This window comes from Cervus canadensis, chromosome 10 (assembly GCF_019320065.1).
Source record: "Cervus canadensis isolate Bull #8, Minnesota chromosome 10, ASM1932006v1, whole genome shotgun sequence".
In the NCBI taxonomy this organism is placed as follows: domain Eukaryota; kingdom Metazoa; phylum Chordata; class Mammalia; order Artiodactyla; family Cervidae; genus Cervus; species Cervus canadensis.
In genome coordinates, this window is record NC_057395.1 from 54,081,664 (window position 1) to 54,107,346 (window position 25,683).

The window sequence follows — 25,683 nt, forward strand, 5'->3', positions numbered from 1 at the left end:
CTGCTCAGAACAGACCGGAGTTTGGAATAGACATGAGACAGGTCTTGAAGATGGCTGGCAAACACATGAAAAGTCATCAGAGGACTTCTAATGAAGGCCCCTGTGGGGTATTCCCACCCTGTCCACCCCCACTGAGGCAGGTAGAGTGAAAAGGACTGAGCACACCTCCAGTGGGCGGATGTGTGGGGGTCGTTTCTGAAGTGGCCTTGGTAAGGTACACATTTCCTCATCTGAGCTTACAAACCAACCAGGTAACATCTGGTCTCTAAATTTATTTTCATTGTAGAAAGTTTGATGAACAGAAAATAAGTGCGGGCAAGGAATGATTATTATTAATGTGTACTGTGTATTTCTGTCACCAAGAGGTCATTATAATAATCTCTGACCCATTGTTTCTTGATGTCTAGAATTTCCCCGGTCCTTAACTATACCCTGGTTAACATGATCTTAATGGGTGTGCACCTAAGTGACCCGTCATTCACTTTTCAGTACTGGTCTAGTGCCAGCTCTGTGCCAGGCCTGTGGTGCATGATGGGACCCTGCGCAGAGGGAAGACGTGCTTCGGTGGGCAGGGGCGTGCGTGGGGTGAGTGGTGGAGGGTGGCCTGGTGGGTCCTCACGTGCCTGTGTGGTGGGCTCTCGCTGTGGGAACGACCCAGATGCTCACTTGAGTCTTCTCGTGTGTGTTTCCTCTGGTCTTGGCTGGGTCTGGGGTTGGTCTGTGTGTTGCAAGGCAAGTGGATCACACCGCGTTTCTGGAGGTGCCTCTTTTGTTGTCCCTGTCTCTCCACTGGGGGCCAGGTGGGGTGGGGATGGCTCTTCATTCTGTCCTGCTGGGCTGTGAGCGCTCACTGTGTCCTGTGCTCTCGGGGTCCCAGGCCTGGAGATGAACTTTTCCCAGTGAGATGGGGAATGTTCTTTAGAGGAAAGTGGCTCTGGAAAAGCCAGGGGCTGGACTTGGTCTCTGAGGGGAGGGGCTCCTCTCGGTGTTTCTAACACAGGTTACCCCCCAAGTCTTCGAAGCTGTGTATGTATTTATAGTGTTAAGATTTTATTTATTTATGTTTGTGCTAGGTCTTCATTGATGCACATAGGCTACTCTCTAGTTGCGGTGGCTTCTCTTGTGGAGCATGGCCTCAGTGGTTGTGGCGCATGGACTGGGAGCGGATTCTTATCCACTGTGCCACCAGGAAAGCCTTTCTCTGCAGTCCTTTATATGTTTAAGACTCCGTTAAAATAATCTTTTCTTTTGTTCTATGCTACCAATTTGATACATGGTTTACTTTTTTTTCTATTTTTGTTTTACTTTGTTTTAAACTTTAGTTCCTATTTTTTTGTTTGTTGTAATTTTGTATTTTGAATGTGTGAAACATTTTCAGACATTTCCACTGTATGAATGCTGAACTTTTTAGAAGGACTTTCAACTCTAGTCCCGCTTTATTCCTTTCCCCTAGAGGGATAATTTAAAAGTTTTTGATTTTTATTAGTTTGTGGGACATCTTTTCAAGTATGTCTTTTTGTAAAAATAAATATGTGCACACAGAGATATATTCTTTCCCCTTTTTTTTCTACAGGTGGCATATACATTGACTTGAATCTTGATTTCCTTTTTTTAGCAGTGTAACCTGGAGATCATCATCTAGTGACGTTTTGATTGAAAAACTACATTTTATATCTAGCATACTCTGAGAAGAAATAACTTTTCGTAGTGACACCTTCCTGCATGCTCAAACACTAAAACTTAAAAAAGTAGGTTTGGAGGGGGATAGTTGAAAATGACGTTTTAGTTTTCCCTGAACGACCAAAGGCATCCATCAACATGGGCCGGCCGGCGAGTGTTGGGCTGGAGGCGGAGGGCTGTGCTGCCTGCGGAGGGCAAGAGCCCGGGTGGTTCTGGTCCAGCCTGCTGTGCGCTGGGAATGGGGGCCTCGGCTTCCAGGATGACTTGGAGGTCTGGTCTGTGACGTTTTAGGGTTGACAGGGCTCATCTTTAAACACTCATCAGCACCCGTGAAATCTTTTTGGGGGTATTTGCATGCAACAGAGCAGATCCGTTTTGCACACACAGATTGAATTTTGAAAAGTGGATGCCCTGTCTGTCCCCTGTCACAGGACGCAGGACGCTTGTTTACCCTAGGCCACCCTGGGCCCACGCAAATGTCCTTTTTGCTCTTCTGTCACTGCCGCCTGGTTTTGCCTTCCTAGAATTTCCTGTGTGTGAAGTCATGCGTCCTGTACTTTCTGGTGTCGGTCGCTCTTCCCTCCATGCACTGTTTGAGTTCACCCACGTGGCTGTGTGTGCCAGTGATGCGTTGATCGTGCTGAGCAGCATTGCACGTTTGGACACACGCCATACGGTCACCCATTCACGGTGGGTAACTTCCCACTTTTGACTGTGACGATCGACACTTCTGTAACATCAGTGCCCTGGCTTCACATGGACGTGTGCGTGGGCATGCTCTCCTCCTGCATGAATCTTAGGAGTGGAATTTCTGAGTCGTGTGGAAGTGTACGTTCAGTCTCATCAGAGGCCACCTCATTGCTTTCCTAAAGTGGTCGTGTGAATTTCCTAGAGTTCCTGTTGCTCCGTGTCCAAGCTGGGGGTTGGTGTGGGAAGGCTGTTTCATCTTAACTGTTCCAGTGGATGTGCAGTGGTATCTCATTGTGTTTATTTTTTGAAGTCTCTTTTATTGAGGCATAGTTTTTACACAGTAAAATTTACCCTTCTCAAGGTATAGTTTTGTGAGTTTTAGCAAACATAAATTATGTAACCATCACCACAGTCACGATAGAGAATTGTTTAAAAAAAAAAAAAAGAGAATTGTTCGAAAGGCTGAAAAAGTTTTTCCTTTTGCCCCTTGCCTCGGTGGTTAGCTGATGATCTGCCCTGTCTCTATGATTTTGCCTTTTCTAGAATTTTATATAAATGAACTTACACAGTGATAGTCATTTCTCTCTGGCTTCTGCTTAGCACAACACTTGTGAAAATTTCCAAGCTGTTGTGTGTATCGGTGTATGCTGTTTTGTTGTAAAGCAGTGTTCCGTGCTGTGGATGGATGTGGCGTTTGTTTGTCTGGTCACCATTTGGTGGGTATTTCGGTTGTTTCCCGCTTTTGACTGTTAAGGATAGCGCTTCTGTGAAGCTGAATAACTGAAACTAGCACAGTGTTGTCAATTGGACACACATAAGAAAAAAATAATATTGCTTCTATAAACTTTCTTACCAACCTCTGTATGGACGTGAGGTTTAATTTCTGCTGGGCACATGCATAGGAGTCGGACTGTTGGAAATGGTAAGTGAATATTAACTTTTTAATCTGCCAAGCTCTTTTCCAGAGTGGCTGTCCTATTTTACATTACCACCAGCAATGTGTGATGGTTATTTCAAATCCTTGCTGTTATTATGGTCAGTATTTTAAATTTTAGCTGGTTTCTTGGGTGTGTGATGCTATCTCATTATGGTTTTAATTTGCATTTCCCTAATGACTAATGTTATTGAGCATTTTTTCGTGTGCTTATTTTTCATTTTCCTATCTTTCCTGAGGTGTGTATTCAAATCTTTCACCTGTATTTTTTTATTGGGTTGTTTGTTTTGTTATTATTGGTTTGGTAAGAGTTTTAAAAACAGATACAATCAGTCTTTTATCACAGAATTGTTTTATAAGTGTTTTTTCTTAATCTGTGTTTGCCTTTTCATTTAACTAACTGTGTATTGCAAAGATCAAGTTTTCAGTTTTAACGAAGTCCAGCTTATCAGTTTCTTTCAGTGTTCACATTCAGTTCAGTTTGGTTGCTCAGTCGTGTCCAACTCTCTGTGATTGCGTGGACTGCAGCACACCAGGCCTCCCTGTCCATCACCACCTCCCGAAGCTTGCTCAAACTCATGTCCGTGGAGTCGGTGATGCCATCCAACCATCTCATCTTCTGTTGTCCCCGTCTTCTCTTTCCTTCAATCATTCCCAGCATCAGGGTCTTTTCCAATAAATCAGTTCTTTGTATCAGGTGGCCAAAATATTGGAGCTCCAACTTCATCATCTGTCCTTCCAATGAATATTCAGGACTGACTTCCTTTAGGATTGACTGGTTTGATCTCCTTGCAGTCCAAGGGACTCTTCAAGACTCTTCTCCAACACCACAGTTGAAAAGCATCAATTGCGCGCTCAGCTTTCTTTATGGTCCAACTCTCACATCCATACCTGACTGCTGGAAAAACCGTAGCTTTGACTAGACAGACATTTATTGGCAAAGTCATGTCTCTCCTTTTTAATATGCTGTATAGGTTGGCCATAGCTTTTCTTCCAAGGAGCAAGTGTCTTTTAATTTCATGGCAGCAGTCACCATCTGCAGTGATTTGGGAGCCCAAGAAAATAAAGTCTCTCACTGTTTCCATTGTTTCCCCATCTATTTGCCATGAAGTGATGGGACTGGATACCATGATCTTAGTTTTCTGAATGTTGAGTTTTAAGCCAACTTTTTCACTCTCCTCTTTCACTTTCATCAAGAGGCTTTTTAGTTCTTCGCTTTCTGCCATAAGGGTGATATTATCTGCATATCTTAGGTTATTGTTATTTTTCCCAGCAATCTTGATTCCAGCTTGTGCTTCATCCAGCTCAGCATTTCTCATGATGTAGTCTGCATGTAAGTTAAATAAGCAGGGTGACAGTATACAGCCTTGACGTACTCCTTTCCCAGTTTGGTACCAGTCCATTGTTCCATGTCAGGTTTTAACTGTTGCTTCTTGACCTGCATACAGATTTCTCAAGAGGCAGGTAAGGTGGTCTGGTATTCCCATCTCTTTAAGAATTTTCCAGTTTGTTGTGATCCACATAGTCAAAGGCTTTGGCATAGTCAATAAAGTAGAAGTAGATGTTTTTCTGGAACTCTCTCGCTTTTTCTATGATCCAACAGATGTTGACAATTTGATCTCTGGTTTCTCTGCCTTTTCTAAATCTAGCTTGAACATCTGGAAGTTCTTGGTTCATGTATTGTTGAAGCCTTGGTTGGAGAATTTTGAGCATTATTTTGCTAGTGTGTGAGATGAGTGCAATTGTGCAGTAGTTTGAACGTTCTTTGGCATTGCCTTACTTTGGGATTGTAATAAAAACTGACTTTTCCAGTCCTGTGGCCGCTGCTGAGTTTTCCAAATTTGCTGGCATATTGAGTGCAGCACTTTAACAGCATCATCTTTTAGGACTTGAAATAGCTCATGTGGGAATTCACATTATGTTTTATCAAAGAAGTTTTTGCCTGACCCAAGGCACAAGGATTTTCTCCCATGTATTCTTATAGGATTTTTATTTTTTTAGCTTTTACTCAGTACAATTCAAGTTCACTTTGGGATATTGGTAAGGTCGGGGGTTGAGATTAATTTTTCTCCCCATAAAATACTCAGTGGTACCTATTTGATGTGGTCTTTGTTTATGGATTGTATTCTGGTCCCATTTGTTTATCCCTGTCCACAGTTCTTGATTAGCATAACTCCTTCATAGTAAGCCCTGAACTCAGGTAATATCAATGTTCTGAGTGCTCTTTTTAAAAAATGTTTGGAGCTACTTGTTGTTGTTCAGTTGCTAAGTTGTGTCTGCCTCTTTGTGACCCCGTGGACTGCAGCATGCCAGGCCCCTCTGTGTCCTTGGAGCTACTTGAGTTTCTTGCAGTTCCATATAAGTTTTAAAATCAGCTTGTCCATTTCCACAGAAAAGTCTTCTGATATCTTCCCTGGGATTGTATTGAATCTGTGAACCAGATTTATGATAATTGACATCTGAAAGACATTGATTTCTGATCTATGAACATAGAATACCTCTCCATTTATTTAGGTTTTTAAACATATCTCTCAGAATTATGGTTTTCAGTGTTTATGTCTTAAACATACTTTGTTAAATAAGCATATCTTTAAGCATTCATATTTTTAAGTTACATAAATGGTACTTAAAAATTGAAATTTCCAGTTACTTGTTGCTAGTATTCAGAAATAAAATTGCTCGTTTATTGACCTGTATCCTGTGACTGTGCCTAACTCATATATTAGTTCTTTCAGCAATTTTATGGGTCCTTTAGCATTTTCTGCAGAGACAACTGTTTTGTCTGTAACAGAGAGAGGCTTCCTTCTTCCTTTCTGATCTGCACATCTTTATTTTTCTTCTTGCTATATTGCACCAGCTGGGATCTCCAGTGTAATGTTGAATAGAAGCAATGGAAAGGGACATTTTTGCCTTGTTTCTGATTTGGGGGGATCGTATTAGACTTCTTCCCTTTAAATGTGTGATATTAGCTGTAGGATTTTCATAGATGTCCTTTACTGGGTTGAGGGAACTCCCTTCTCTTCCTTGTTTGGTGAGAATTTTTGAATGGATGTTTAATTGGCAAATGCCTTCCATGTTCATGTATTGAGATGTTCTTGTGTGGTTTTTTTTTTTTTTTTGTCTGTTAATAAGGTATTACATGGATTTAGTTTTGACTGTTAAATCATGGTGCATTCCTAGGCTAAACCCCACTTGACCGTGAAGCAGTATCATTTTGTGAACTATTATATTTGCTGAGGTTTTTGTGTGAGTTTGTGAGGGCTGCTGGTGCTGTCTTCCTGCAGCATCGCTGTCTGGCGCTGGTACCTGAGTGATGCTGGCGACTCCAGTCTGCCTGCCTCCACGCAGCGCTCCTGTGGGTCTTCATCCCTGACAGCACTTGGTGTTGTCAGACTTTTCAGTTCTTCAAACCTAGTGCGTGTGAAGTGCTGCCACATTATTGTTTTAGTTTTCATTTCCTTTTCCTTCAGTATTGAGGAAGTTGACATTATGTTGTACACTGCTGTTTGTGGGTATCCTTCTGTGAAATGTCTGTTTATGTCTTTTTGCCCTGTTTTCTTTGAATTTTTCTGTTAATTTGTAGGACTTCTGTCTGTATCCAGCTCACTATTCCTTTATAGGTCATGTAGTGACCAGTTGTTCTTTCAGTTTACGGCTGGTCTTTTCACTTTCTTTATGGTATCTTCTGATGAACAGGAGTTCTTGATTTAACGTAGTGGAATCTGTTTTTTTTTCTTTATGTCAAATACTTTTTCCAGTCGTGTTTAAGAAGCTCTTTCTAACCCCAAGGTGGTCATAGGTGTGGTCTCCTGTATTTTCTTCTAAAACTTTAGTGTTTACTTCCACTTTTATGTCTTTAAACCTCCTGGAATCTGAAGTGCATATGGCACGTGAGAGTTCCGTTTTCACTCTTCATTCCATTTGTATAAACAGTTGTCCTGGCACTGTATTTGCAGTGACCTTCTTTGTCTCAGTGATCTGCATGTCCCTTCTGTAATATTTTTGTTTTTATGTTATGTAGGGGTCTGTTTCTGGGCTGCCAGGATTTTCTCTTTATTTGTTTTTTCATCAGTGGCATCATGTCCATAAATAGTGTGGCTTCATGCTGACTCTTGGTGTCCAGTGGAGCCAGTGTCTCACTAGGTTCTTCCTGATAATTGTCTGTGCTTGTCTTGGTATTTTGATCTTGCTTATACATTTTTGAATCAACTCTTCGAGGCCCAGGTTATTTTGATCAGAATTATATTAACCTGTGGGTCAATTTGAGGAGGATTACCATACACAAATAGTACATATGTATTCATGAATATGGCATTATCACTCTACTTAGTTCTATATCTTTCAGTCGAGTTTTATAATTTTTTTCTGTTATAGGTCTTGTGCATGTTTGATGTTTGGTTGGATTCATTCCAGGACACTCTAAAGTTTATTCTGTTATCGTAAATAGTAGTTTTTAAAAATTGCATTTTTCTAGTTCTTTATTGATGAAATGTTGAATTGTAGTTGAGTTTTGGATATTGATTTTAAATGTAGCGATGTTATCGAACCTTTCATTTAAAAATGTATGTGCAGTGACTTTTCTGGTGGTCCAGTGGCTAAGACTCCTGCTCCCAATGCAGGGGGCCCAGGTTCAATCCCTGTTCAGGGAACTAAATCCCACCTGCTGCAACTAAAACTCAGCTCAACCAAATAAAATAAAATGAGTAAATATTTCAAAAAATACATGTGCAGATTTTGGGGTAGGGGTGTTATATATAGAGAATACTGTTGTATGCATTTATGACAGGCTTATTTCATTCCAGCCCTCATGTTCCCACTTCTCAACCTGTTCTCTGGTCTGTGGGGTTTGCCAGGATCACTGGTATGGTGTTGGGTAGATGGGTACTGCTGCCACCCTTGAATTGTTCCTGATACCAAAGGAAATGCTCCTGAGGATTTACCACTGGGGCTGGGAGTTTGGAGGTTCATTTCAGAGTTAGCGAGGTTCCTTGTCTTCTAAGACCATTTGTTTGCTTTTCCTGGTGGAGGATATTTATTTTTTAGTCCAGTGGATTTTGAGTTTTATCAGATGCCTCTTCTGCTACTGTGGGGTCCCTTCAGTTATTTAAAACCCAGCTGTGTGCTCATCAGCTCCTCACCTTCCTGGTCCTCTGGCTTCTCCTGCAGAAGAAGAAGACCATGATCCCCACCTGGGCCCAGGGCCCTCCTGACGGGTGGCCGCGGGTCTTGGGCCTCAGCCCCCAGTCCCCTTGGCTTTCTCCTTGGCGTGTTCCTGGGTGGTCTTTGCCTGCTGTGCTGCAGTGTGGGGTGCCCTGCCTTACCCCTCCTGACACTGACCCCCGCCCCTCCCTCCTGGGTCGTTTTGGGGTCCTTCAGTTGAGACCAGGAGTGTGCCCTGGTTGCACAGAGCACTGGGCACCTCCCCCCTGTAGCATGGCCCTGGCGTCGATGGATCAATCACATTAATTGATAGGTGGTTGTGTTGATGGGAGGTGGTGGGTCGTGGCTAGTGCCTGCCTCACCCCATGTGTAGGAAGCCCCTGGCCAGTGTGCATTTCTGGTTTTTCTCCAGGGCCCCATGCAGTCCAGCATGAGTAGGTCCTCAATGAGTGTTGGCGGCAGTGAATGAACGAAGGTGGTTCAGTCTCTGGTTTTGCTTCTTCCTCTCGGGCCTTCTAATGAGTGAGGGCAGGTGGCTAAAGTTTGCCGTGAATCCTGGACCGTGCGCACTGTCTGCCACCTGACCTTGGTTCCCTGGAAACCGTGCAGTTTGCACTGTCCAGATGTCTCACAGCATGCAGACCCACCCTGGGCTTCAGTTGGCTGCCGTAGACCCAGGCCCTGCACCGGCCCTTGGCCTGGATGCTGGAGCCCAGGGTGGGGTGGGGTCAGGGCAGTGGGCCACGCTTCCCGCCTTCAGCTATCAGATCAGAGCAGCCCCTCTGCTCTGGCCTCTTTGCCTGAAGGCCGATTTACTGAGCCCTTGAACATGTGAGAGGGTGGAGATGGACACATCTGTGGCGTTCAGGCTGGAGAAGCTGGTACGGACCCGTCCTCAGAGTCAGAGCCTGCTGAGCACACTGTCTGGAAGAGGGGTTCTCATCTCTTTGCTTATTGACCTTCAGAAGGGCCCAGAAGGTTCCTCCAGAGCATCTTGTGTGTTCCCCTCCTGCCCTGTCTCTGGAGCAGCTCTCGACACGCACAGCTTTGTGGAGGGAAGAGGTGCACCCGCCTCCTGGCTGCACCCCCTCCCCTGTTCTGGGAGGAGCATCTGCTGGTTTTTTTACTTATTTACACACGTTCTTACCCGCAGAAGCAACAGAAGGTGAATAATAAAAACAACAGAAGATAAAGTTAAGGGAAAGTCTGAGGAAAGAGAAAATAAAGGAAAGACAGGGTGGACTGGGTTGCCTGGAGAAGTGCCCCCTGGGGTCTCCTGGTGCTGTGTGTGGGGCTGGGGGCACAGACTGGCTAGTGCCGGTCAAAGCGGAGGGAGCAGAGATCTGTGGGCAAGAGGGGCTGCGCTGCATCACACGTGGATGCAAGCTGTCCGCTAGCTCGGAGTGTTCAGAACTTGGGACGTGGGCTGCAGTGAAGCATGTTCTTGCAGAAGTTCGGGGAGGCTGCAGACAGGGGCACCAGGGCCTTGGGATGCTGACTGACCTCTCAGCACGGCCACCCTGGCAGCCGATGGGTGCAGGCTTTGGGCGCCAGCACAGGGCTGGGAGGGTGGTTCAGGGCCTCCAGAGGAGCTTGGGGAGGCCTCTGAGACCTGTGGGTTGCAGGCATCTTGAAAACCTGAGGAGATGAGAACCGCTCTGTGCTGACTAACGTGAGGACAGCAGAGAGGCAGAGGAGGGTCCGGGCCAGCGGTGTCCTCCACAGGTGCGTGGAGAGGCCTGCTGGGCCACACAGTCGTTTCCCATTTGCTGTGCGTGGACATGCAGGGGTGAGGGCCCTGGGCCAGGGGACCTCGTTGGGCAGATGCGTGGACGTGTGCCACCTGTCGGGTGAGGCCTGTGTCAAGTTGGAGGGAGACCTTCCCTCCGTCATGCTGTGCCCTTAGGGGCACACGCCGCGTCCTGTGGCATCGTGTTCCCTCTGTCACCCAGAAAGGAGCGAGGTGACAGGCACCTGGAGCTCAGAGCCGGCCCAGGACACAGGAGGCGAGCGCAGTGTCTGAGACGGGGCGGGGCAGTGCTGGCCGCCGAGGCACATGGTGGCGCCCTTGGTGGTGGACCTCGGGGAGGAGGGCCTTGGGGAGGAGGGGAGTGGAGGCCGCCCCAAAGGTTGAGGGCACTTCAGGACTGGGGGGCTCTGGCACCCCCGCACTTCTTGGGATTGTCTTCCTTTCTGGGATCTCCCTGAAGTGACAGGGCAGTCACAGTGCTAGTTTAAACAACTGTGACCCTGGGTCTTCTCCTGGAGGACAGTACCCTGAGGTGTGTCTAGACCGGGTTTTTATCTCTCGGGTACATAACTGAGCGCGCACACGTGACTTTTCCACGAGCTGGTCACTTGTATTGTGGTGCTGTTGTCTTCTCACATCCCGTCCCATCACACGTCCACGGCACGCGTCCCTGCCAGCTCACTGGTGGACACCGTGTGGACACGGCGCATCTGTCTGAGCCCTGAAGGCGAGTGCCGCTGCACAGGACCCCGCACTGCAGTGGCTGGGTCCCGGGGCACCCATCCTGGTGTTGGTGCTCGCCCCACGCCCCCGCCTGTGCCAGGCCTGGAGGGCAGAAAGGACGCTGAGCTGCCTCTGGACGGTCCTCGCCTGAAACCTGCCTCTCCTAGCTTGTCAGTGAGGTTGAGCGTCTGCTGTTTGGCCCTTTGTGTTGCTTTTGGGAATTGCTTGATGGACATTTTTATGGTCAATTTTTAAAGTAGGTAAGACAGTTGTGGTTATTGACTAGTCAAGTTTGGGGTAAAATTTTGTTTTCAGAAATTGTGCTCTAAGCAGGTCCATTTCTGGATTTCAGCCTGTGTGGACGTGCTCGGTGTGGGAAAGATGTCCTCCAGCCCTGACCCCCCCACCGCCCACCTCGTCCTGGTCCTCCTCCTCCAGCCTCTCCTGTGGGGACATCTCTGCTGCCCTGTGTGCACACAGCAGTGAGCTGCTTTCCTTTCCTTATTTTTAATTGCAGGGCAGTTGCTTTACAGTGCCGTTTGGTTTCTGTTGTACAGCGTGAATCAGCCGTTAAGTACACGTATGTCCACCCTGGGAGCGAGGTTCAGGCCCAGTGATGCCTTAGCTTACTTAGAGCCGATGCTTGGTTTCATCAAGACTTTGAAAGTCACTGTGTGATGTGAAGTGAAAATCAGGTGTGGAGTCCTGAATCTCCAGCCGTGCTCCGCCATGACCCTGAGCTGTGTTTGTCTGGGGGAAACCTGACTTGGAGGCTGGAAGCAGCGGGAGGGGTCTGCCTGCTCGGGGCTTTTCTTGTTGTTGTTTTTTAAATTGTTTTATTTATGCATTTATTTGTGGCTGTGCTGAGTCTTCATTGCTGGGTGGGCTTTTCTCTAGTTGCAGCGAGCAGGGGCGACTCCAGTTGTGCTGCGCAGTCTTCTCGTGGTGGTGGCTTCTCGTCGCAGACCACGGGCTCTAAGGCACAGGGGCTTCAGTAGTTGCGGTTCCCCGGCTCTGTAGCACAAGCTAGTAGTTGTGCCGCATGGGCTGAGTTGCTCCCAGGCATGTAGAATCTTCCAGATCAGGGATCGAACCTGTGTCTCCTGCACTGGCAGGTGGATTCTTTAGCACTGAGCCACCAGAGAAGTCTTGTTGTTTGTTTTGATCAAATGTTTCACGTGTTGTTTCCTTTCACCTTTAGCTTTGAAAGCTCTGACAGTGCAGGCAGGCAAACACTTCCTTACGTTTGCAGCAGTCTTGCTCCGTCCTCAATGCTCAGGTCCTGTGAGGCTGAGGTGAGGCCAGGACACGGCAGCCCCGCCTCCCACACGTCTGACCCCCCCCACCAGCCTTCCTGGAGTCATAGCTCTGTGGGTTTAGGCACTTTCTTTTAGGTGATTTAAAAGGCAGGCAGCCCTAAGAGTGAAAGAATATTTAGGCTGTAATTAAGTCAGCGTCACTGGTGTCTGTTGGTGTCTGGCTGAGTTTGCTTCTGGTAGAGTAGTTGGGGGACCCTGCCCCCAGGGACGTGCTGGAGGGGCCCCCGGCAGGACTGCGGGTGGTGTGGCAGGAGGCCCCCGTCACACCCTGGCCAGTGGCTGTTCTCTTGGGCGTGGGTCTCAGAGATGCTTCATGAGCCCGGGCTCCTCTTCTGCTGCTGAGGGCTGGGGTCTGGATGGGCCAGTCCTGGGGCTCCTCCCAGGTGCCCCGCATGGCTCTGAGGAGAGAGTTCTCCGGCTGTATCATGCCTCTTTGCATTCCTCTGCTCCTGGTCTGATTCTGGCTTCTTCAGTGTTCATGTCAGGGTTCAAGGGCAGTTTTATTTTGCATCTTGATTATGGAAGGTCTGCCATTCATCTCACCGTCTCTGCAGACCCTCTGAGCTATCTGGCTAGTGACGGGGCTAGGAATGCTTGTTGGGGGCAGGTGGGAGGGCAGGGAGGGGTCTGGCTCCTCCAACATGACTGCTGTTCCCTGCTTGTGCCAGTACAGCCGGGCTGTGTGCCAGGCCTGGGAGCCCCCAGCCGAGGTCGAAGGACACGCGTGTGTCCTGGGGGCAAGGTTGGGGCTGAGCGCTGAAGGCCATGCTGAGACTCTCTTCCCAGAAGTGGTGACTTCCAGGTGGACGATCCCAGGCAGAGTGGAAAATGCCTTTTTAATTTGTCGTGTAGCTCTGGCTGACCTACATTTTGGTTAAAAATACAGTGAAAAATGTTGGTATGAAAGGGATCAGGGAAACTGTAACCTTGGGTACAAATGCTGGAGTTGATCTTGAACTCCGGTTCTTTCAGGAGGGTGGGGCTCATTTAGTCCTAAGGACTGTTGTTGTGCTCGGGCTGTGATGGGGACGTGGCCCCACCCCGACAGAGCTCACTGCACTCTGTGCCCCTGGGTGCCCAGCCTCCCAAACAGGCGGTGCTGTGTGTGTCTGCGGTATGACTGCACGCAAGCGTGGTCTTAACAGGGGTGCTGCGGGTTTATGCTGCGTGTCTTTCTGTAAAATCCTGAGCTCTCACAATGACAGAAAGTAGAAAATTGCCTGCCTTCATCAATAAAGAAATTATAAATACGTTTTGGATGAAATACATAGCCACTGAAAATTATGGTTTTGAAAAGAAAACACCAAACTGAATATCAACAGAATTACCCCAATTTTCTTTATGGTTATCAAAACACATATGTTGTACACGTGCTCATAGAAACAGAGGGTGGAAAGAAACTCAGAGTCTTGTAGCCAGAAGGGGCGGGCTCCTGAGAGTTCCGTCTTCCGGGTTCGTCTCCGCGTTTTTCGAGTCTGCTCTCATGAACGCTTGTGTCTGCACTAAGAAAGATGTTACCATAATTTAACGTGGAAGTTTGAGTGGCTTTCTGTTGTGTGAACTCACCACGTCATGCTTGTCGCTGTGCACACTGGCTGGTTTTGGTTCCAGAGCACCCTGAATGGGGTGTGAGGGGTGCAGGGAGGGGCCTGGTGGGGTCCACGGTGCAGCCAGACCTCCAGGGTGTGTGTGCGGGGGACCTGGGGGCCGTGTGTCTGTAAGGCGGGAGGGTGGCGCCTGCAGGGGCCCTTCCCTGACCGCTCCCAGAGCTGGCCTTGCGCCGGCAGAGGGATGACGGCTCAGACGGCCTCCTGGTCCCCGCTGGGGCCGGGGTGCTGGGAGTCCCAGGCCGGGTGCTGCTGTTGTGAACACACAGTTGCTTTTCCATGATCTTTTATCTAAAGTTTGTTTTAGTTACATTTTGAGACCGTTGTGTTTCCTTGCTTTTGAGTGGTACTGCAGAGTCATCTGTTAGAAATGAGCACTATGACCAGAGTTTATGAGATCCAGAGAGTGTGATGATGTCACGACTGTGTGGCATATTCTCCCAGGTGGCACGGGCATGCCTGACTCCACTTCTGTTGGAATCAGTGGCTGTATGCGTGTTACCCAGGGAAGCTGCCACGCCTTCTGGAGCTGCCACCCGTAGAGCTGCTGGCTGGCGCCGCCCGTGGCCCTCGTGCCTGGAACAGCTGTCCTGGTTCTCTCTTTCCCGGGTCTGTTCCCACCGGAGACGTTGCTGATGCTGCCGAGAGGTCTCGTCAGTACGAGAGTCCCACGTCACTTCTTGGCAGGAGTTTTGCTTCTGTCCTCAGCTTTCCCCACTCTATCGGCACATTGCATGGCCCAGTCTGTTTTTTTTTTTAGACTTTTGTGTCCAAAAGACCACTGTTACTTGACTGGCATATTAATCACATTGCTTTTCTTGAATGTTATTTAGATATTCCTTTGAATTTCTGTGAACATCATTCTTTAAGCAAATAAGCAAGTATTCAGTAAAGTGTAGGCATCAGCTGCCCCATTAGCGAGTTTGAAATTGGGGTGTCCAGCTGTGGAAACTGCGGGGCCTGCTGGCCTGCCCTGCTCCCTTGAGTCCCTGTGATGAAGGAGTGGCGTCTCTGGATGGTGCCTGAGTGAACTGGTGAGTGAGTGGCTGGGCGTGTCACTAGGTCCCCTCTTTTGGGGTCCTCAGCACAAACATGGGCCAGGGTTGATGACCATGCAACCCCCTTGAGCTGCCCTGTGGCCCGAGCCTGTCCTGGGCGTGGTGCAGACTTCTCAGGGCGTAGGCATCAGTTCCGGCTGCCAGCCTGCCAGGCCTTTCTCTCCTCAGTGCTTTCACAAGCTCCCAGGTTTTAGAGATTTCAAAACAGTGAGTTATTTGCAGCAGCTGTGTTTTGTTTTGTTTTGAAAATATGGCTTATTGTCTTTCAGTTCAGTTTAGTCGCTCAGTCGTGTCCGACTCTTTGTGATCCCATGGACTGCAGCACGCCAGGCTTCCCTGTCCATCACCAACTCCTGAAGCTTGCTCATACACATGTCCATTGAGTTGGTGATGCCATCCAACCATCTCATCCTCTGTCGTCCCCTTCTCTTCCTGCCTTCAGTCTTTCCTAGCATCAGGGTCTTTTCCAGTGAGTCAGTTCTTTGCATCAGGTGGCCAAAGTATTGGAGCTTCAGCTTTAGCATCAGTCTTTCCAGTGAATATTCAGGACTGATTTCCTTTAGGATGGACTAGTGGGATCTCCTTGCAGTCCAAGGGACACTCAGGAGTCTTCTCCAACACCACAGTTCAGAAGCATCAATTCTTCAGCTCTCAGCTTTCTTTATGGTCCAACTCTCACATCCCTACATGACTACTGAAAAAACCATAGCTTTGACTAGATGGACCTTTATTGACAAAGTAATGTCTCTGCTTTTTAATATGCTGTCTAGGTTGGCCATAGCTTTTCTTCCAAGGAGCAAGTGTCTTTTAATTTCATGGCTACAGTCACCATCTGCAGTGATTTGGGAGAAAATAACTCCCCAAAATAACAAGAAAATAAAGTCTCTCACTGTTTCCGTTGTTTCCCCATCTGTTTGCCATGAAGTGATGGGACCGAAAACCATGATCTTAGTTTTCTGAATGTTGAGTTTTAAGCCAACTTTTTCACTCTCCTCTTTCACTTTCATCAAGAGGCTCTTTAGTTCTTCACTTTCTGCCATAAGGGTGGTGTCATCTACTTGTCTGAGGTTATTGATACTTCTCCCAGCAATTTTGATTCCAGCTTGTGCTTCATCCAGCCTGGTATTTTGCATGATATACTCTGCATATAACTTAAATATGCATTATTGTCTTTATTTTAGTTTTATTTTAAAATTTGTTGTAAGTTTTAAAGTTTTATTTTATGTTGGAGTATAGCTGATTTACAATATTGTGTTGGTTTTGGATGTACAGCAGGGTGGTCCAGTTACGCATATATTCATTCGTCTAGGTTATCACAGAATATTGAGCCTCCCTGCACTGTACCGTAGATCCTTGGCAGATTATCCGTTTGAAACGATTCATTCATTTATCTGGCTGCGCCAGGTCTTAGTTGTAGCATGTAGGCACTTTTAGTTGTGGCATTTGTATTTTTTGGGCTTCCCCAGTGGCTCAGTGGTAAAGAATCTGCCTGCCAATGCAGGAGACAGGTTTGATCCCTGGGTCAGGAAGATCCCCTGGAGGAGGAAATGGCAACCCACCCCAGTATTCTTGCCTGGAGAATCCCCTGGACAGAGGAGCCTGGCTGGCATGGTCCTTGGGGTTGCAAAGAGTCAGACGTGACAGAGCACATGTATGTACACATTAGAATTCTATAGTTTTGGCATACAGACTCTTCAGTTGTGGCATGTGGGGTCTAGTTCCCTGACCAAAGGTTGAACCTGGGTCCCCTGCATTGGGAGCAGAGAGTCTTGGCCACTGGACCACCAGGGAAGTCCCAGTTATCTATATTACATGTAGCTGTGTGTATATGTTAAACCCAGTCTCCTAAATTACCCTCCCCGACTCCCACCTTCTCCCTTGGTAACCATAAGTTTGTTTTCTAAGTCTCTGAGTCTGTTTCTATTTTGTCAGTAAGTTCATTTGTATCAATTTTTTAGATTCCATATACAAGTGACATCATATGATATTTGTATTTCTCTGACCTACTTCACTAGTGTGGTCATCTCTAGGTTCATCCATGTTGCTGCATGTTGCACTATTGTATTCTTTTTCATGGCTGAGTAGTATCCTGTTGTACATATGTACCACATTGTCTTTATCCACTCATTTGTCAGTGGATACTTAGGTTGCTTCCTTGTCTTGCCTGTTGTAAATAGTGCTGCAGTGAACATTGGGATATGTGTATCTTTTCAAAGTACAGTTTTCTCTGGATATGTGCTCAGGAGTGGGATAGCAATCCCACTAGATCATATGATAAATATGTTTTTAGTTGTTTAAGGATCTCTGTTTAGATCTGCCCATTTTTAAATTTTTTGTTTGTTTTTTTGATATTGAGCTGCATGAGCTGTTTGTGTATTTTAGAGATGATCCCTTGTAGTTGCATCGTTAGGAAATATTTTCTCCCATTCTGTGGGTTGTCTTTTGTTTTGCTCCTGGTTTCCTTTGCTGCAGCATGGCTCACTTGAAAGGGTTGTCTTGGAGGGCGCTCTCATAATGGGCACACATGCGAGAGGTTTTTCTGGACCGAGAGTTGCAGACGTGACCCCGGGGAAAGGCTGTATTTCCTGATGTGATGATGCGTGTTGAAGGAGCCGGGACCAGCAGCTCCAAAGACTTCTCCGACTTCTACGTTGGATGGAGCTCCCGTCTGGTTCAGCAGGGAATGCCTGTTGTTGTGATGGCTGGCAGGAGGTTCTCTCGGCCTTGAGGTTTTCAGCTGCCCTGTGGGGCTGCCCACTCAGCGGGCTCCTTGGGCCACACCCCTGCCCGGCTGAATCCTTCTTCCGTGGGGTGCCTCGTGCCCATTCTCCTCGAGCCTGGCTTTGGGGCGACTTGTTCATAGGACTCCTTTCAGCCCCATTGCTAATCCGTCATGGGAAATTGTGTGAAAGCTGTGTTACTGTTTCTAATGGAATCTAGGATGTAATTGGTGCTGGTTTTTGAAGCTAGAATTAATGCCACACTCCCTGCTAGGATTTGGTTTCCAGTGATGTAGCTGGAGCCCCATGAAGGGTGAGTGGTCCTCCGTGTCTTTGTGTCTCTGTGGGTGGGTGGGGGGGTCCCAGGTCACCATGGACACACGAGGGGGTGTCTGGGCTTCAGGCACTCCAGGCCCGGCCCCAGGCATGTGGGTGGTGGGCACTGCTGTCTCGAGGTCCAGTCTAGTCCCCAGGGATGGGGACCTGATGGGAGAAGAGACCAGGCTGCCTCTCCCAGAGCCAGTGGCGGGCTTGGGTGGTGACCTGCTCCTGGGCAGGGCTTGGGTCTGAGGCTCCAGGTGCAACCTCTCCTGAGACACCTGCTGCCTTGTGCACTTGGCCACTCCAGGCGGCCCATGTGGGGAGCACACCTGGCCGCGGGGGCTCTTGCCAGGCCCTGGCTCCCTGGCCTCCGACCTGCAGGCCAGCGCGGGGTGCTGTGGGGTGGACGGGCTGTGAGGAGCTCTGCCTGCCTGGCTGACGGCTGCTACTTACATCAGTGAAAGCCCCTCTCATGTCTCTGTCCTCCTGTGCACATCCTGTCATCATGTCTCTGCTGGCAGGTGTGCTCAGAGCTCAGTGATGGGTTCGTAGCGTCTCCCTTTCCTCCTCAGGGCTGTTGGCTCCCCGTGGAGTCGGGCCCTGGGACGCATTCTTGACACCAGCCCCCTCCCCCCCCCCCCCCCCCAGGTATGGTCCTCGTGCGCAGCGAGAATGGGCAGCTGCTCATGATCCCTCAGCAGGCCCTGGCTCAGATGCAGGCCCAGGCCCACGCCCAGGCGCAGCCGCAGACTACCATGGCACCGCGCCCGGCCACCCCCACAAGTGCCCCTCCCGTGCAGATCTCCACCGTGCAGGTGAGCACGCGCCCAGCCTGGGGGGGTTGTCGGGGGTAGGATGGCTCAGCTGCCCCAGGAGGAACTCGGGTTTCCTACCTGCACCCCTCCCCCCGCCACCTCCTGTGATACCTCCCCCACCCCCCGCCCGCGCCTCCTCTTCCTCCTCTGCAAAGTACGGATCCTGCCACCCGGTAGGACCATGACGGATGGTTAGGACACTTGAGTGCAGGACCCAGTGAGCCCTGAGCCTCGTTAGCTGTTGTGACCAGAGGGATGCAGAGGAGCTTTGCAGAACTGTGTTAAACAGCCCCCCCACCACACACAGATGTGTGAGCCTTGGGGGCTACTCCCCCCCACCCCCAGGCTGTGTCCCCCCCGAGGATGCCCCCCCCCCTCCCCCGCCGAGGTTGTGACTGGAGGACAGGTTCAGTGCCTGGGACTCGCCCCTCCCCTAGGTTCTGCCTCCTGGTGCCTTTCTGTCCCTTCTGAGCTGGTTGACTGGTCAGAGACTAACATGGAGACTAGAGGGGTCCTGACAGCTCTGTCGTCCTGTGACTTCAGCCGCATCCCCTGGAGTTGGTGTCCCTGCACTGTAGACAGAGGGGCCCCTCCCTGAGCATCCAAAACAGCCCCAAGCAGCTCGCAGGGTCTGTGGAGGTCTGTTCCGTCAGATGGTTGTAAGATGTTCACTTTGAGTGCTGTGTGATTACAGGAAATCAAAGTGTTGCTTTCCCAGATGCACGCCTCCCTCGAAGACCACGTGGGCGGCTCTGCTAAGGAGTGTGTTGTAGTTATATGGTGGCAATTAGGGGGCCTCGCTGACTCTGCCTAGCCTGGGGGCCCAGGTGTGCTCTCTGTGCTGAAGGAAGGACCGTGTGGTGTGCCGCCTCTCACTTCCCTCCTTTTAGGCGACAACTCCTTGTTTTTCAGGCACCCGGGACCCCAATTATTGCACGGCAGGTGACCCCAACGACCATAATCAAGCAGGTGTCTCAGGCCCAGACGACGGTACAGCCCAGCACCGCACTGCAGCGCTCGCCCGGGGTTCAGGTGAGGTGGGGGCTGGGTGGTGCCCACGACGCCCGGGGTCAGGGGTCGGGCCTCATGAGTTTGGGTGCTGGATGCCAGGGTTCAGGATTTGGGGCAGGAGATGCTTTCTCTGCCCACCAGTGCAGGGGAAGCCAGGCTTCTCTAAAACTACACAGAGTTTAGCACCAGCAGCACTTTCAGAAGCCGCCTACTGTGCCGGAAGCGCAATTAAAAAATGTCACCTACTAACATTTGATGGCGCATGTCTCTGAAGCAGAAACGATCTACAGCTCAGAGTGTGTGTGTGTTGCACTGAGGAGGGTGTGTCCTCACTGTGTGTGTGTTACTGTGTGTAGCTCTCACAACACCCTCCCTGATGGACACCAACAGCGCGGTGTGGGGGCTTCTGGCCCTGATCCTGAGTGCAGCCAGCTTGGCCTCCTTGCTTGCCCTGGTCTCCCCGCTCGCCTTGGTCGTCTGTCTCTTGCCGCCCGCAGCCGTGACACTGCTTTCAGAGCAGCTGGAGGAGCAGTTGGTCCCAAGTAGAAGAGCTTGGTGGTTTCTTCCTGCGATAAGAGCTGCATGGTGATGGTGCTTCCTGGGGTTGGGAGTCGTCTGGCCGAGTTCAGCCTGGTTGGAGTGTCTGAGCTTCAGTTGTAGAGAGAGGAGCCTTTTCTGAGAAGGTGGTGAAGCTCATGGTGAGCTTTTGCACCAGGCTTATCAGAATAGGTTCTGTCTGCCATCTCAGTATTGTCCAGGTGAAAGGTGTTTTCATGGGACTAGTGGGAGCCGTGTGAGGAGTGCATTTTGATAGAAATGACAACCTCCAAGAACTGGATGTGCCCAGGCTGTTTCTGATTGTCCAGAAGCAGCTCTGCTATGCCTGCTGGTCCATTCTTTTCCTTTCTTCCTCTGAAGTTTTTTATTTGCCATTTTCTTGTTACAGAAGTAATAAGTGCTTAATGTTACAAGTGAAAGAATTTATCAATGATAAAGAAAGCCCACCATGTCTTCTGACTGACATTTCTCCTGGGAAACCAGTGTTTACAGCCTGGGGTTGCAGATAGCTTCCTGCCCAGAGGCCCCCCCTGTCCCTTTGCCCCCCACCAGCAGCACCATTGGAGCACCTCCTGGAGCGGGCAGGCACTGGAACCCGCTTTGCTGAGAGCAGCTGCACGCGTCATGTTCAGGGTTATACTGCCCCCTACCTTCCAAAGTCATAAGAAAGTTTGAAAAATCGAAGTGTAGATTTTTACGTTCAGTTCAGTTGCTCAGTCGTGTCCGACTCTTTGTGACCCCATGAACTGCAGCACGCCAGGCCATTGGAAGAGTGCCAATTTAAAATAGAGAAGCAGTGAACATTTGCATGATTACTCACATAGGATAGAAATCTCGAGAATTTGACAAGCCCAGTTGTTTGGTGTCTAGTTGTTCATTTGTTTAAATGTATTTGTTTAGCAAAGTCACCCCTACCTCCCAGCACCGACTACATTGAGCCCCTGCCTGGTTAAAAACCATTTCCAGAGCATTTCTGGATGTGACTCGCTTTGGGGGAGCAGAGAAGGGTGTTGCGGCAGTGGAGGGGAGCCCGGGACCCCAGTGAGTCCCGGTGCTGCCCTGTGGGGTGCCTGCCTGTGTGACATACTGGATTTCTTGTCACCAGCCTCTCTGCACGAGCCAGGGGATGGGCTTTTCAGCTTGTTTCTCTGTTTTCTTTTTTTCCTTTTAATTTCTGAGATGTGATCTGGGTTGTTACGAAAACGTTACTTGTCCTGGCCGCCATGTGACACTCAGGATTGACTCCTGACAGCCAGGTTCCCTCTGGCCGTTGGCTTTGCTTCTGTCAGTTTTTGCTGAAGGTGCAAAGTGCTCCTTCCTTGGTGCTCAGGATCGCAGCTCTTGGGGACACAGTCAGCTGTGGGGCTGGCATGGTCCCTCGAGGTGGCGGGTCCTTTGGGGCCTGCCTGTTGCGGGAAGTCTCACGAAGGCCGTTTGTTTACCTTGTGCTTTGGATTCTCGTAGCCTCAGCTTGTTTTGGGTGGCGCTGCTCAGACAACCTCACTTGGGACGGCAACAGCTGTTCAGACGGCGACACCTCAGCGGACGGTCCCAGGGGCCACCACCACCTCGACAGCTGCCACGGTGAGAGCTGCCTCTCGGGAGCCACGGGGCCGTGTGTCGGGGTCATGCTGCCCCAGCATGCACGTGGGGAGCCCTCGGGTCTCCATGGCCCCGTACGTGGCGGGGTCTGAGGGCAGTGGCCTCTGCAGGGTCACAGGGAGGGTCCGGCATCCTGCACCACCAGGATTTCGGGCTGTGGGAATGTCTATGTGGATGAAGCCCAGACCAGCCACATTCAGGGACGACGGGGCCCGCACAGCAGTTGTAGCCTGCCAGAGCAGTGGCGTCGTCCTCTTCAAGTTTATTTCCAGCAGTTTTCCTACATGTGGATGAATCTTTAAACCAGTGGGATTGTGCTCCATTTGTGATTTAAAACTTTTTCATGTTTCTTTGCTGAGTGTTTTTCAGCATCTTTGTTTAGTAGCTGTGTCATGATTCTGTTTCTTTTATTGTGTACTTAGGTATCGGTTTTTCTTTATGATAAGCAACATCACAGTGAATGTCTTGTAGATTGTCTTTTTGCATTTATCAGTTACATTTCTGAAAGTAGAATGGCTGGGCTGAGTGAGCTGTGAATTTGATCTGTGCCTTGGGAGCACAGGTCTTGGCTTATACTCCCATCATCAGGCGATGAGAGTAACTGCATTTTCCTGAGACATTTTAGAGAAGAAATACATTTCTTATATGATACACAGCATCTTAGTTAAACCAAAGGCTATGATAACAGTTTGCTTTGTAAGAGTTTTTCACTTATACCTTCTTAATTTCTATCCAGGAAACTATGGAAAACGTGAAGAAATGTAAAAATTTTTTATCTACGTTAATAAAACTGGCTTCATCTGGTAAACAGTCTACAGAGACGGCTGCTAATGTGAAAGAACTGGTACAGAATCTGCTGGTAAGAGCCCGCACGCCGGCCCCTGCCTTAGAGCGCAGTACTTGGCTACTTGGAAGGGGGGGGCGGGGGTGGCGGCTGCAGTCTGGGCCCCTCTGCCCTTGCCCTGACACTTTTGCCCCTGGCTTCTTGGAACCTCGCAGCTGGACAGCTCTCCCAGCGTCTCCTTTTCCACGTCAGTCGCTTGGCGTGCTGGCCACACAGGAGCGATGTGAATTCACCAAAGAGATGGCGGGTGTTTTAAGGGCTTTCCCTCTCACTCCTCCTCGTCTTTTGTGGAGGATTTTGAATGACACGGAAGCGGAAGGCAGAGTGAGGAGCGCTTGTGGGCCAGCTGCTGGCTTCGCGGGTCCTGAGTTCTTATCTGGCTTTGCATCCACTGTGCCCGTGTTGCTGCCCACAGCCCCTCCCCAGTCTCATTCCTGGACATAACCTGGGACCCTGGGGATCCTCGCAGCCCCCAGGCTTCTGGAACCTGAGTCCAGTGTCACCGCAGGGCTTAGTCAGTCATCCGGTCCACTTCTGGCTGCTGCCTCTGTGTTGCTGTTCACCTGGGGTCCCCTCCTTCCCGCTCTTTCCTTGCTCTTGGTCTCTTGGTCCAGGAAGCCTGGTGGTTTAGCACACGGGCTGATGGCCATTTCTGTCCTGCTGCTGCTGGGTTTGTCGGCGCGACCCCTCCACTTGCAGCCTCCCTTCCATGCCACGGGCTCAAGCTGGAGGGGAGCTGCCCCTGGGCTCAACACGTGGGTTTGGGGCTGGAAAGGAGTGAAGTTGCGCTCTCACAGCAGAAATGATCACTTCAGATGCGCCTTAAATATTTTCAGGAAACTAAGAGATTGAAAAACAGTGTCACCTCCTGAGAGGAACAAGAACTCCCAGCTTTTTGTTTGTTTCAATTACAGTTTATCTTCTAATGAACATTTGTAGTTAAATACATGCTGTTCTTTCTTCCCACGGCCCCTTGTCTGCGGCCCCTCCTGGGACTGGAAGCACGGGCTCATCTCACCATCTCTCTCGCTTCCCAGAAGAGCCCAGCGCTATCCCCCTGTGCTGTGCCCTTCTCAGGGTTCTGGGACCCCCGTCCTGCCCTCTTTGCAGCCCTGACTGCTCCCTCCTTGACTTGGGCCCAGTCAGCCCCGGGCTTGGAGGCTGGTGGGAGGTGACCCCGCGTGAGAGGGTGCAGGTGGGCACCTTGTCTCGTAGGACTCCTGGGTGTGGGCAGAGCCACCTGGGTCAGTGCTCACGCCTCCAGGGCACCTGTGCTGCCCTGTCCCTGCCCACCTCTGGTCCTCCTGGTCTCATGGCCGCTTGCTGTGGCCCCTCTCATCTGGGCACGTGCTTCTCTCTCTGGCGCCCCAGCTGGGGTCTCAGCATAGGTGTGGTCTCTCCAGGGAAGGGCGTCCCTGGCCTGCCTTACCTTCCGACTTGGTCTCGAGGGTACTTTTAGGCTTGTCTGTCTCCTGGCAGAATGCCTGATGTACAGTGGTAGTAAGAAAACTGAGGAATGGCACAGCGAGCCCACGGCCTGGAGGGAGGAATAACTGTTTGTAAAACTTGAGACCTGGAGAAATACTGCATAAAGATACATGTGTGCAAACTTGTATTCACTGAGGAATTTTAATATGAATTTTGTCTTCAAGGATGGAAAAATCGAAGCAGAAGATTTCACTAGTAGGTTATACCGAGAACTTAATTCTTCACCTCAACCTTACCTTGTGCCTTTCCTGAAGGTAATCCGAAGCCCGCTGTGAGCGCCCAGTGTTGGGGGGGGGGGGTGGGCTCCTCTGGGAAGGGGTGGACTTGGACGGGTGTCACCGGTGCGTTTGCAGCTTTCAAGCCCCTGAGACAGACTGTTAAGTTTTCTGTTCGGAGGCTTTTCTGTAAGTTTCAAGAGCCCTACCGCTGCGACCACAGTGTCGTGTTGCACCTGGGGGTCCAGAAGGGCCCTGTCCTCTTAGAGGGCGGCCCGTGTGCCCGCGGCTGAAGGGGGCCACTCTGCTGGGAGGCAGGTGTCGCTCAGACGCCTCTGCTGCCCTAATGCGCTTTAACCGCCTGTCGGAAATGACGCTGCTGGTTGGTGTTTAAACAGTTCCAGCCAGTTCTCACTGAGGGCCACCCTGCCCAGCGGCAGTGACAGTGTGGGGTGCTGACACTGGATCCCTTGAAGCCCCACACCGACGCTGGGGCGTATTCTCAGGGTTGTGTATTTCTGGGTCAGAGGAAGGGTAGTGCTGCCAGCCGACCCCATGTCTGTCTTTCCGCCCAGAGGAGCTTGCCCGCCTTGAGACAGCTGACCCCCGACTCCGCGGCCTTCATCCAGCAGAGCCAGCAGCAGCCACCGGCCTCACAGGCCACCACCGCGCTCACCGCCGTGGTGCTCAGTGGCTCGGTCCAGCGCACGGCTGGGAAGACGGCGGCCACCGTGACCAGCGCCCTCCAGCCCCCTGTCATCAGCCTCACGCAGCCCACACAGGTGGGCGTCGGCAAGCAGGGGCAGCCCACGCCGCTGGTATGAAGGCCAAGCCTTGCCCTGCTCCCCACCCGCCCACCTGCCTGTGGCCCAGAGAAACTGGCAGGGGGAGTTTGGGGTGTTAAATCCTGAGTAGTGAACTGTCAGGTTGAGATCAGGGCCCTGCAGGTTCATAGTTTATTTCTCAGTAAAGCGAAGTAAGCCTGTCGGTTTCTACCCTCTGGCATGTCCGTTATCTGTTTAGGCTTGAACAGACGGTTCAGGGTGTCCCTGGGTTAAGTGGACATAGCATGTGTGTGGTGCATCTCAGCCAGGCGTTGTCTTCCATCAGGAGCCACGGCCCAAACACACGGAACCAACGCAAGTGCTGAGCGTTGGGCACGTCAGTTTTCATGGCTTAGGACCCAGC

The 25,683-nt window shown here is 50.1% G+C and overlaps 1 protein-coding gene across 2 annotated transcripts in view; it reads left to right on the forward strand.

Moving 5' to 3' along the window:
* TAF4 (TATA-box binding protein associated factor 4) overlaps window positions 1-25,683 on the forward strand; it is a 62,418-nt gene that overhangs the window by 16,332 nt on the left and 20,403 nt on the right. For both annotated transcript variants that reach the window (XM_043479346.1, XM_043479347.1), the window contains 6 exons: window positions 18,611-18,777; window positions 19,690-19,809; window positions 21,811-21,930; window positions 22,685-22,807; window positions 24,445-24,534; window positions 25,071-25,313. In XM_043479346.1, the coding sequence (XP_043335281.1) occupies window positions 18,611-18,777; window positions 19,690-19,809; window positions 21,811-21,930; window positions 22,685-22,807; window positions 24,445-24,534; window positions 25,071-25,313 (863 nt within the window). The remainder of the gene's footprint in view (window positions 1-18,610; window positions 18,778-19,689; window positions 19,810-21,810; window positions 21,931-22,684; window positions 22,808-24,444; window positions 24,535-25,070; window positions 25,314-25,683) is intronic.